General features: G+C 43.5%; 1 protein-coding gene across 1 annotated transcript in view; it reads left to right on the top strand.

Moving 5' to 3' along the window:
* The window catches only part of npepps (aminopeptidase puromycin sensitive), a 301,618-nt gene that overhangs the window by 265,518 nt on the left and 23,425 nt on the right, over positions 1-12,675 (top strand). Inside the window, exon 21 of the mRNA XM_063038059.1 lies at positions 3,279-3,434. Within this exon, the coding sequence (XP_062894129.1) occupies positions 3,279-3,434 (156 nt within the window). The remainder of the gene's footprint in view (positions 1-3,278; positions 3,435-12,675) is intronic.

Below are 12,675 nucleotides of genomic sequence, written 5' to 3'. Positions count from 1 at the left end.
CTCTGTGTAGATGTGCTCAATGATTGGGAGGGCTTTACTCATGATGGACTGGGCTGTATCCACAACTTTTCAGAGGCTTTTCTGTTCAAGGTCATTGGTGTTTCCACACCAGGCCATTATGCAACTGGTCAATATATTCTCCCACATACCTCTTGAAGTTTGTCAAAGTTTTAGATGTGTTTAAATGCTAACCCTCTACCCAAATGTTTTGTGTAGACACAATGTCAATTGATACCAGTCTGCGGTACTCTCTCACCTTCCTGTTGCTACAACTTGCAAATAATTTTACTTTTTATATCCTGCATGTTCAGCAACTTACCTTTCATATTTTGGTTGATATTTTCTTTGCAGAGGTAACCGGTCGCTCTTCCTGTTATGCTTTGTTGCTAATTCTTCTATTGGTTATTAAAACATTTCTTTTCCCTGCAGTAACTCCATCAGCAATGCTGCTATGTTTTTTTTGGTCATCTTGCATATACTGTGTCTGTGTTGCTGATATCTACTGTTCTAATTCAGCTTTCTCACCTTTCTGGCAGTGCCCGCACTACATTAACACGGGGCTGCTAATATACACTCAGTGGGCACTTTATTTGGTAGACCTGTACGTTAATGCAAATATCCTGCTGCCAATCTCGTGGCAGTAACTCAAGGCATAAAAGCGTGCAGACATTGTCAAGATTTGACGTTGCGACTGAACATCAGAAAGGGGAAGAAATGTGATTGAAGCAACTTTGACTGTGAGATGATTGTTGGTGCCAGATGGGGTGGTTTGAGTATCTTAGAAACTGCTGATCTCCAGGGATTTTCACACACAACAGTCTCTAGGGTTTACAGAGGATAACACAAAAGACATCTATGAAGTGGCAGTCTGTGGGCAAAAACATTTTGTTAATGAGTAGAGATCAGAGGAGGGTGGTCAGACTGGTTCAAGCTGACAGTATCTCAAATAACCACATTTTACAACAGTGATGAGCAGAAGAACGTCTCTGAATGCACAACATATCGAACCTTGAAGAGGATGGGTTACAGCAGCAGAACCACTCAGTGCCTATAAAGTGACCACTGAGTGTATGTGATTCATGCACATGCTTGTGTCCCTGTCAGCCTGATCCACAATTACTTTCAAGACCAGCTCTCTACCTGAGTCATGCCACTGGTTGGAGGATGTCATTGTAGTGAAAAGTTTCCAAGATGGTCAATGGGACTTGAGAGAATAATAGTTCGGCACAGACTAGAAGGGCCGAAGGGCCTGTTCTGCACTTGTATTAAGAAAGATTAAAAACAAGAGAACTGCTTACAGCCTCAAATGGAAAATAAATTATGTCTATGGTTCAACTGAACCATGCTGACCAATCCTCCTTGAAAGGGAAAACCTGGAGGTCAATGGTGTTTAACTTTACAGTTAAAGTTTCAGTTTGGATCGGACTTAAAACCATGAATATCTTAAATGTGCCATTCAGAAGCTGGTTATTAAGCCCAACCAGTCTAAGTGGGAGTTTTGGGCTGTAAATAGTCGTCTTCCCATTCATCTTAAGTGTATCAGTATTATCATCCACACCCCTGTGAATTTATTTGACTTTCCTTTATATTAGTTGGTCAGTGTTTTCTTTTAGTCTTATTTTCTCTCTGTATCAGCAGGATTTTTATGCTAAACAAGGTACAAACTAATAAATGCTGTTCTGTCCTTTAAAATTAGGTGCTATAAGGCAGTGTTGCCAAAGCTGCATAGAATATGATTCAGAACTGGAATTCATTCCAAATCAGGTTGAATTGTTCAAACTGTAACCCAATAGACCATAAGACATAGAGCTGAATTAGGCCATTCAGCCCATCCAATCTGCTCCACCATTCCATCATGGCTCCCAACACCATTCTTCTGCCTTCTCCCTGTAACCTTTGATGCCTTGACTAAACAAGAACCTGTCAAACTCTGCTTTAAATATACCCAATGAATTAGCCTCTACAGCTGTCTGTGGAAATGAATTCCACAGATTCACCACTCTGGCTAAAGAAATTCCTCCTCATCTCTGTTCTAAAGGGACCTCCTTGTGTTCTGAGGCTATGATTTCTGGTCCAAGACTCAACCACTATAGGAAACATCCTCTCCACATCCACTATCTAGACCTTTCAATATTCAATAAGTACAGGCCCAGAGCCATCAAACTCTCCTCATATGTTAACTCGCTCATTCCTCATGAACCTCCTCTGAACCCTCTCCAATGCCAGCACATTCTTTCTTAGATAATGGGCCCAAAGCTGCTCACACTACTTCTAAGTGTGGTCTGACCAATGCCTTATAAATGCTCTGTCTTTGGGAACTAGCAGAACTTTGTAGTGTTTTATTTTACAGAGGAAATTTGTCTGAATGACAGAAGTGAAATCGCAAGGATTTGGTAAACTTGTTATATAACAAAAATTATTATTTTGACTGGCAGGTCTTGATTCCAGACGTCTGCTGGCTTTTAAACCAGATGAGTGAAGGGGGAATCAGTTCCAACTTATTAAGGAACTAAATCTGGTCTAGTATTAAATATCTGATTTCGACCTTTAGGCCCCAACCCATTGACACCTTTCAGCAAGTGTACATCTTCCTGGCACGGTTCTAACAATATTGTGAAGGAGAACCAAAAAGCATAGCACCCGATTATTCAGTGGTTGATTGGGTCCATTTAATGATCATTTTGTGCAAAATTGGTCTAGGGCAGGGCAGTGATCAGGAAAGTGCTGTTCAAACATAGCCACCAGAGATGGGGAAGAGCCAAAAAGAAAACTCCTTTCTACAGACGCTGACTGCTAACCAGTGAGTTCTGCTGTTGTACTGAACATGGTGGGCATGTTATGTTGACGTCGGAATGTGTGGTGACACTCACGGGCTACCCCAGCACGTCCTGGGCGGGTTGGTTGTTAACGCAAGCAACACATTTCACTGCATATTTCGATGTACATGTGATAAAACTGAATCTGAAAATATATCTATGTGAGTTCAAGCATGAATCAATTATAACTTGGATGAGATGATGCCTTTCGGGTAGGGGTTCACAGACCCCTTGCTTAATGATATTGGTCCACGGCATAAAAAAAGGTTGGGAACCCCTGCTTTAGGGGACACTTCAGTCACTAACAATTGAGACAACACCAGTGAGCCATAAATGCATTTCTTTGTTTTATTTCTGTACACAGTGCTTTTGCCTTCGTGGAGCTCACACACAACCAAGGGGGAAAAGTGTTTATTGAAAAGTGATTTCTTTTTTTTAACAGTATCAATGTTGTTCTTTCAGGAGGAAGTTCGTCCCCAGGACACAGTCTTTGTACTTGGCGGAGTGTCAGGTGGAAGTTTAACTGGGAGAAAAGCAGCCTGGAAGTTTCTAAAGGACAACTGGGAGGAGCTGTACAATCGCTATCAAGGAGGCTTTTTAGTATCACGATTGATCAAGGTAAACAGAAAACATACGTGATGAGTGTGCTGCTTCAGCTATTGAACTTTACACTATCTTGTTTAGGAAGGCTGCCATTGAATTTCACAAAACTCCTCAGTAAAAGTCTTTATCTCAGTTCTTCAGAAGAATGAGGGGGGAGGGAATTTCATTGAAACCTATCAAATGTTGAAAGGCCCTGATAGCATGGATGTGGAGAAGATGCTCCCTATGGTGGGGGACCAGAAGTGCACAGCCTCAGAATAGAGCGATGTCCATTTAGAATGGAGATGAGGAAGAATTTCTTTAGCTAGCAAGTGATGAATCTCTGAAATTCATTGCCACAGGCGGCTGTGGAGGCCAGTCATTGGGTATACTTAAGGCAGGGGTTGATAGGTTCTTGATTGGTCAGGGCATGAAGGGATACGGAGAGAAGGCAGGAGATTGGGGCTGAGAGGAAAATGGATCAGCCATGATGAAATGGCAGAGCAAACTCAATGGGACATAGGAGCAGAAATTAGTCTATTTGGCCCATCGATGGGCCAAATGGCCTAATTCTGCTCGTCTATCTTATGGTCAGTGTGACCACAGATCATGTCAAGGGCTAAGCGGATACAGCAAAAGGAGTGTTAGAACAGAGAGATCTGGGAATACCAATCCATAATTCCTTGAAAGTGGCATCACAGGTAGATAGGGTCATAAAAAAAGCTTTATTACCTTTGCGCCATCTGTGAGTTGTAGAGGTGGGGTTTGAACTGAAAGGCACTAGCCTTCATAAATCAGATTATTGAGTACGACAGTTGAAATGTTGAAGTTGTATAAGACGTTAGTGAGACTGTAACATTGTGTGTAGTTCTGGTCACCTACTTACAGGAAAAATATCAATAAAATTGGAAGAGTGCAGAGCAAATTTACAGAGATGTTGCCGAGACTTGAGGACCTGAGCTATAGGGAAAGGTTGAATAGGTCAGGGGTTTATTCCCTGGAGCCTAGGAGAATGAGGGGAGATTTGATAGAGGTATACAAAATTGAGGGGTATCGATAGGGTAAATGCAAGCAGACTTTTTCTCCTGAGGTTAAGTGAGACTAGAACGAGAGATAGAAACATAGAAAATAGGTGCAGGAGTAGGCCATTCGGCCCTTCGAGCCTGCACCGCCATTTATTATGATCATGGCTGATCATCCAACTCAGAACCCTGCACCAGCCTTCCCTCCATACCCCCTGATCCCCGTAGCCACAAGGGCCATATCTAACTCCCTCTTAAATATAGCCAATGAACTGGCCTCAACTGTTTCCTGTGGCGGAGAATTCCACAGATTCACCACTCTCTGTGTGAAGAAGTTTTTCCTAATCTCAGTCCTAAAAGGCTTCCCCTTTATCCTCAAACTGTGACCCCTCGTTCTGGACTTCCCCAACATCGGGAACAATCTTCCTGCATCTAGCCTGTCCAATCCCTTTAGGATTTTATACGTTTCAATCAGATCCCCCCTCAATCTTCTAAATTCCAACGAGTACAAGCCCAGTTCATCCAGTCTTTCTTCATATGAAAGTCCTGCCATCCCAGGAATCAATCTGGTGAACCTTCTTTGTACTCCCTCTATGGCAAGGATGTCTTTCCTCAGATTAGGGGACCAAAACTGCATACAATACTCCAGGTGTGGTCTCACCAAGGCCTTGTACAACTGCAGTAGTACCTCCCTGCTCCTGTACTCGAATCCTCTCGCTATAAATGCCAGCATACCATTCGCCTTTTTCACTGCCTGCTGTACCTGCATGCCCACTTTCAATGACTGGTGTAAAATGACACCCAGGTCTCATTGCACCTCCCCTTTTCCTAATCGGCCACCATTCAGATAATAATCTGTTTTCCTATTTTTGCCGCCGAAGTGGATAACTTCACATTAATCCACATTAAATTGCATCTGCCATGAATTTGCCCACTCACCCAACCTATCCAAGTCACCCTGCATCCTCTTAGCATCCTCCTCACAGCTAACACTGCCGCCCAGCTCCGTGTCATCTGCAAACTTGGAGATGCTGCATTTAATTCCCTCATCCAAGTCATTAATATATATTGTAAACAACTGGGGTCCCAGCACTGAGCCTTGCGGTACCCCACTAGTCACTGCCTGCCATTCTGAAAAGGTCCCGTTTATTCCCACTCTTTGCTTCCTGTCTGCTAACCAATTCTCTACCAACATCAATACCTTACCCCCAATACCGTGTGCTTTAAGTTTGCACACTAATCTCCTGTGTGGGACCTTGTCAAAAGCATTTTGAAAATCCAGATATACCACATCCACTCGTTCTCCTCTATCCACTCTACTAGTTACATCCTCAAAAAATTCTATGAGATTCGTCAGACATGATTTTCCTTTCACAAATCCATGCTGACTTTGTCCGATGATTTCACCGCTTTCCAAATGTGCTGTTATCACATCTTTGATAACTGACTCCAGCAGTTTCCCCACCACCGACATTAGGCTAACCTGTCTATAATTCCCCGGTTTCTCTCTCCCTCCTTTTTTAAAAAGTGGGGTTACATTAGCCACCCTCCAATCCTCAGGAACTAGTCCAGAATCTAACGAGTTTTGAAAAATTATCACTAATGCATCCACTATTTCTTGGGCTACTTCCTTAAGCACTCTGGGATACAGACCATCTGGCCCTCGGGATTTATCTGCCTTTAATCCCTTCAATTTACCCAACACCACTTCCCTACTAACATGTATTTCGCTCAGTTCCTCCATCTCACTGGACCCTCTGTCCCCTACTATTTCTGGAAGATTATTTATGTCCTCCTTAGTGAAGACAGAACCAAAGTAATTATTCAATTGGTCTGCCATGTCCTTGCTCCCCATAATCAATTCACCTTTTTCTATCTGTAGGGGACCTACATTTGTCTTTACCAGTCTTTTCCTTTTTACATATCTATAAAAGCTTTTACAGTCAGTTTTTATGTTCCCTGCCAGTTTTCTCTCATAATCTTTTTTCCCCTTCCTAATTAAGCCCTTTGTCCTCCTCTGCTGAACTCTGAATTTCTCCCAGTCCTCAGGTGAGCCACTTTTTCTGGCTAATTTGTATGCCGCTTCTTTGGAATTGATACTATCCCTAATTTCTCTTGTCAGCCACGGGTGCACTACCTTCCTTGATTTATTCTTTTGCCAAACTGGGATGAACAATTGTTGTAGTTCATCCATGCAATCCTTAAATGCTTGCCATTGCATATCCACCGTCAATCCTTTAAGTGTCATTTGCCAGTCTATCTTAGCTAATTCACGTCTCATACCTTCAAAGTTACCCCTCTTTAAGTTCAGAACCTTTGTTTCTGAATTAACTATGTCACTCTCCATCTTAATGAAGAATTCCACCATATTATGGTCACTCTTACCCAAGGGGCCTCTCACGACAAGATCGCTAATTAACCCTTCCTCATTGCTCAATACGCAGTCCGGAATGGCCTGCTCTCTAGTTGGTTCCTCGACATGTTGGTTCAAAAAACCATCCCGCATACATTCCAAGAAATCCTCTTCCTCAGCACCTTTACCAATTTGGTTCACCCAATCTACATGTAGATTGAAGTCACCCATTATAACTGCTGTTCCTTTATTGCACACATTTCTAATTTCCTGTTTAATACCATCTCCGACCTCACTACTACTGTTAGGTAGATCAAAGATGAAAGCTGAAATATTTAAAGGGAACCTGAGGGGGAGCTTCTTCACTCAAGAAGGTGACGTAATTGTGAAATGAGCTTCCAACAGAAGGTGGATGCACCTTCGCTTGCAGCACTTAAGAAAGTTTGTTTAAGTACATGGACAGGAGGAGTATGCAGGACTATGAACCGGGGGGCAGGTCAAAGACACCAGGCAGAATAACAGTTCAGCATGGACGAGATGGGCTGATAGGCCTGTTCCTGTGCTGTAGTGCTCAATGACTATAACAAGTGTAATGGATTACAATCATTGCATTCTGTTCCTAACTTAGGACATTTTTCCATATCTGAAATATTGTACCTCAGGAGGCTGTTTATGCTCAGTGATTGGGTTTATTCAAGATGGTTTGAAGTTAGTGATAGGGCAGGAAGGTAGATAGAACATTGGGTCAGTGGTAGTAGTGAATGTCAGAACATGTTGGTGGGATTATACTACTTCCTCATGGTCTTTAATTTCCTTTGTTCCTTATGCAGTGGTACCTTCAACAGGGAAAAGCATCCCCAGGAACTTCTCTATCCCCAGGGCTATTTTGCGCTCTTCACTAATTTATGTTTTTATATTTTTTCATAACTTTTTTTAATGTATTGCACTGTACTGCTCCCACAAAACAACAAATTTCATGACAAGTGTCAGTGGTAATAAACCTGATTCTGATTCATGGGAGCATGATCAATGTTTGATGCTGAACTGTCAGATGATGTTAAGACAAATGACGAAAGGGTTGGTCATGGGAGTGGGAAAGATCGAGCATCTTAAAGGAAGAAAAAGGTTGAGATGTTTGGAAAGAGAATTCAAGAACCTGGAGCTTTGGCAGATGAAAGCCTGCCAAAGATGAAATAAATTAAGGATGATTTATGCTCGTCTTGGGATAGGGATGGTGAAGAGGTGGGGTTAGAAGTACAGGTGTGGAAACAAATTGGTATTTTTTTTACTTGAAATGCGATTCCTGAATTGTTTCATCTCTTGAAGCTCCTATAACAGTGTTGAGGTATCTGCCAATACCTCTGATGTTAAGATGCTCTCAGTGTTTGGACAGCGTTCCTGTGTTGCTATGGTCTGATGACGGTGCTGCTCCAACAGAAGCTTTAGCTGCATTCTCAGCATCAGGTTTAATACCAATGACATACAGTATGTTGTGAAATTTGTTGTGTGGCTGCAATATATAAAATAAACCATAAATTTCAATAAGAAATATAGCGTATACAATACTGTGCGGAAGTCTTAGATATATATTTTTTTTTCCCTTAGTAGCCGAAATGAGTCTTTCCTCTTCCCACCTTTCTGCAGCTCAGTTAGTGTGCTGACTTCCACCCTAGTGGTTTTCAATTTGGGGGCCAATCATCATCTCCGGGAGGGGTGGGGGGGGGGTGTTTATGACAGTACTCTCCATTGTATTTTTTTGGTAGCCCAGCATTTCTGGGACTGCTGCTGCTGCTGATGGATTTATCAGGTTATTGGTCTCAGTTATGTTGGAGGTTGCAATTGTGAGTAGTGCTTCATTGGTTGCTTCTAGCAAGCTGTCTGATGAAATTTTGTCACTAAGTCTGGGAAGCCTGGTTCATTAATTGACAGTCTCCAGTTTAGCTATGAGCTTCTCGTTGTTTTGCAGCAACCAACATCAATATTCCCCAAGGTGAGGTTCAAACTTGCATTTCCTGTGTACAAGGTGTGTTACCTTTGCACCATCTGTGAATTGTGGAGCTGGGGTTTCAACTTGTAATTCCCGATCACCTCGATTCTGCGGTGATGTTGTTGTGGTACATCGTGATTGTATGTCCTCCAATTCAAGATGTGATAGCAATCCTCTGTTGACAATGTTTGGTCGTTGGGTAACCAGGTGATTTTCTGTGAATGTGGACGACGGTCTTTGTTGTTGCCAGAGAGCCCGCATGTGCTTGATATATACTCTTTCATGTGGGTACCGGTTCCCCAACCATTGTTGTGGACCTTGTTAGTCCGGGCGACATCTGAATTGTCGTGACACTTCTTGTTCTTGTCACTGTCATCCAGAGGTTTTTGTGGGCAGATGTAGCGTAAGCACAAGGGGTCCAGCCAAAGACCCCTACCAGGCCGCCATCACCAGGACCTGAACCCTGGCCCTCTGATACTGAGGAAATACGGGGTACGTTCATAGCCGAACCTCTGGAAATTGCCAAGCAACAGTTAACAGCTCTGGCTACCAGCCTACAGAGATACACTAAGAATGCAGAGGCTAAGCAACTAAATGCACTGGTTTCCAAAGAACCAGGAGAAGTATTTGCACAGTTCCAGAGCAACAGCATACCCGTACCTGAACCAACCAAAACAGCAACTGAGGAGTACTGGAAGAGTCTGTGGGAGAAAGAAGCATCACATAACGCCAGTGCTCAATGGCTGGAAGACCTACAAGCAAGCCTCTGCAACCTCCCAGAGGAAGAACCAATCACTATCACAGCAGCAGATGTCCAGCAACGGGTAGCAAGTATGAAGAACTGGTCATCACCAGGGCCTGACATGATCCACACCTATTGACTGAAGCAACTAACAGCATTACATACACAGCCTGGCAGCTCAAATAAACCAGCTGCCTGAAGTAGGCTCCCACCCTGACTGGCAAACTCAAGCAAGGACAGTACTCATAATTAAGGATCCTCACAAAGGAGCAACACCATCAAACTACCAGCCTATAACAACAGTCATCATAGCCGCCAAGCTGAAGGAACGTGTAAATTCCTAAGGCCTGCTCAGAGGGGGATTGGTAATGGAACCAGAGACTCCAAGCACCAACTACTGGTACACAAAGCAGACATGATACTCCAGGACCAGGCAAACCAACCTAAGCACAGCCTGCATCAACTGTCAGAAAGTATACGACTCAGTGCCCCACACATGGATCCTGGGGTGCCTGTCTCTGTACAGGTCAACAAGACACCAATGACCTTCATCAAGAACTTGATGGGCCATTGGAGGATAATGCCAGAAGTTAACTCAAAGGCAATAACACAAGTGACCATCAGGTGTGGAATATACCAGGGTGTGATGCACTATCCCCACTGCTGTTCTTAGGCTTGAACCCCCTCAGCCAGGTCATCTCAAAGAGTGGATATGGGTACAGGTTCAAGAGTGGAGTGACCATCAGCCACCTCCTGTACATGGATGACATCAAGCTGTGTGCCAGAAATGAAAGAGGTGGTGACTTACTAATCCACCTGACAAGGGTGACAGCAGAGACATCGGGATGTTATTTGGACTGGAAAAATGCAGCCGGATGCAATGAAAAGAGGCAAACTCGTCAAGACCGAATGAGTTGAGTTACCTGAAGACCACATATCAGATGTACAGGACAGCTATAAATACCTGGGGATCCTGCAGACGCATGGAAGACACGATGAGGATACAAGGAAGGCTGCAATGTCCAAGTACCTCCAAAGTGTGAGACCAGTCCTTAAAAGCTAGCTGAATGGGAAAAACAAGATCAGAGTCATCAACACATTTGCCCTACCAGTCATCAACACATTTGCCCTACCAGTCATCAGATACCTAGCCGCAATAGTGTGCTGGCTAAGCAATGAACTGGAAGCCACTGACATCAAGACCCGGAAACTACTAACAATGCGTGGAGGGATTCCATCCAAAGTCCAATGTCAGGTGGATTGTACACCTGCCAGAATAAAGGAGGACAGAGACTTGGAAGTGTAAAGTCCATAGTTCTGGAAGAAATTTGAAACATCCATAAGTATGTCAGGAAGATGGACCCTAAGGATGACCTGCTAGGAGAATACCTCAGATAGCAGGCAGGGGTCGTGGAAATGGAAGTGGATGAAGTAGAGCCAGAGGACCAGAGGCCATAGCAGGACAAGCCACTGCACGGGATGTACCATCAACAGATATCATTAGGTGGCTGACATAAGAAAGTCCTGTCAATGGCTGGAAATGACAGGGCTGAGGGACAGCACAAAGAACAGACGCTGAGCACAAGAGCAATAGAAGCAGGGGTCTTTCACACCAGACAAGACCCAAGATGCGGACAGTGCAAGGAATCCACTGAAACCATCCAGCAGGGTGCAAGATGCAGGTGGGGACAGTAAACACTGAATGGCACAACCAAGTTGCAGGAATTGTGTATAGGAACATCTGTGCTGAGTATGGATTGGACATCTCCCAAGTCCAAATGGGAAACACCCGAGAAGTTAGTAGAGAATGACAGAGCTAGGATCCTGTGGGACTTCCAAATACAAATTGATAAGCAGGTACTGGCCAACCAACCAGACAGTAATACTGGACAACGAACAGAAGAAAGCAATAGTAATAGATGTGGCACTCCCGAATGACAGTAACATCAGGAAGGAAGAAATTGAGAAGCTGGAGAAATATCAGGGCTTGAAAGAGCAGATAGAAAGGATATATATGAGATGCCTATGATTTTTGCACAGTATATTGACTGTGTACATGTATGTATATTTATACTCACACACACACACACACACACACACAGAGCAAAAAAAAAGAGGGCAAAAATAGTGAACTATTGTTCATGGGTTAGTTTATTGTCCGTTCAGAAATCTGATGGTGGAGGGTTAGAAGCTATTCTTAAGGCACTGGGTGTGTGTCTTCAGTACGTTGTCCTTGATGGCAGCAATGAAAAGAGCACATGTCCTGGGTGTTGCTAGTCACTAATGATGGATGCTGGCATCACCTTTTGAAGATGTCTTGGATGCTCAGGAGGCTAATGCTCATAAAGGAGCAGGCTGAGCTTGCAACTTTCTGCAACTTCTTCCAATCCTGTACGGTGGCCCCTCCATGCCAGACAGTGATGCAGCCAGTTAGAATGCTCTCCACGGTACAGCTATAGAAGTTTACGAGTGTCTTTGTGACATGGAGTATGGTTGCATCTACACTTAGATCCAAGTTTAAAGGATTGTAATTACCTTCAACTGTCATTAATATTGGAATGTCATTGCTCGTAACAATTGGAAAGTAAGGTTCTTTCCACACCTGGTTTCTCCCCCTCAGCCAGTACATGATACATATTGCATTTTAAACATCATGCGAGCTGGCTTTCTCTAGAAGCTGTTCATTCTGTTGAGCCATAAAAACACATTTTCTCTTTGTGAGATTGTGTAGCAAGAGCCTTCCTGGGAATTTCGCCTGATTTGAGAGCTATCACAGCCAGTTTGCGAACTGGTTTTATCCAGTGGCTGCGAGCAGGAGGTCATCTCTTATTTAGAGATAGAGCATGGTAACAACCCAATGAGTCCATACTGCCCAGTTACACCCATGTGACCAATGAACTGTGCGACTTTGTGATGCTGGAGGAAGCCCACAAAGTTGCAGGAATTGTACAAACTCCTTGCAGAGGGTGACAGAACTCAGCCTGGATCCCTGGCGCTGTAATAATATGCCGCCTCCAGAAGCCTGAAACCTTGATGTTAAACTGGACACCTCTGTACCACTAATGGCAATGGCTGAGACCACAACGAATTCCGGTCTGATCCTGTAGTGTGGATTTTTACAATGAGTAACTAGTCTTTTTTTTTTACTTGTGTTTGTTTGTTCATTATATGAC

The sequence above is a fragment of the Mobula hypostoma genome, chromosome X1 (assembly GCF_963921235.1).
Source record: "Mobula hypostoma chromosome X1, sMobHyp1.1, whole genome shotgun sequence".
Classification (NCBI taxonomy): Eukaryota; Metazoa; Chordata; class Chondrichthyes; order Myliobatiformes; family Myliobatidae; genus Mobula; species Mobula hypostoma.
The sequence above is the reverse complement of the archived record's forward strand: the minus strand, read 5'-3'. Positions and strand labels throughout refer to the sequence as shown.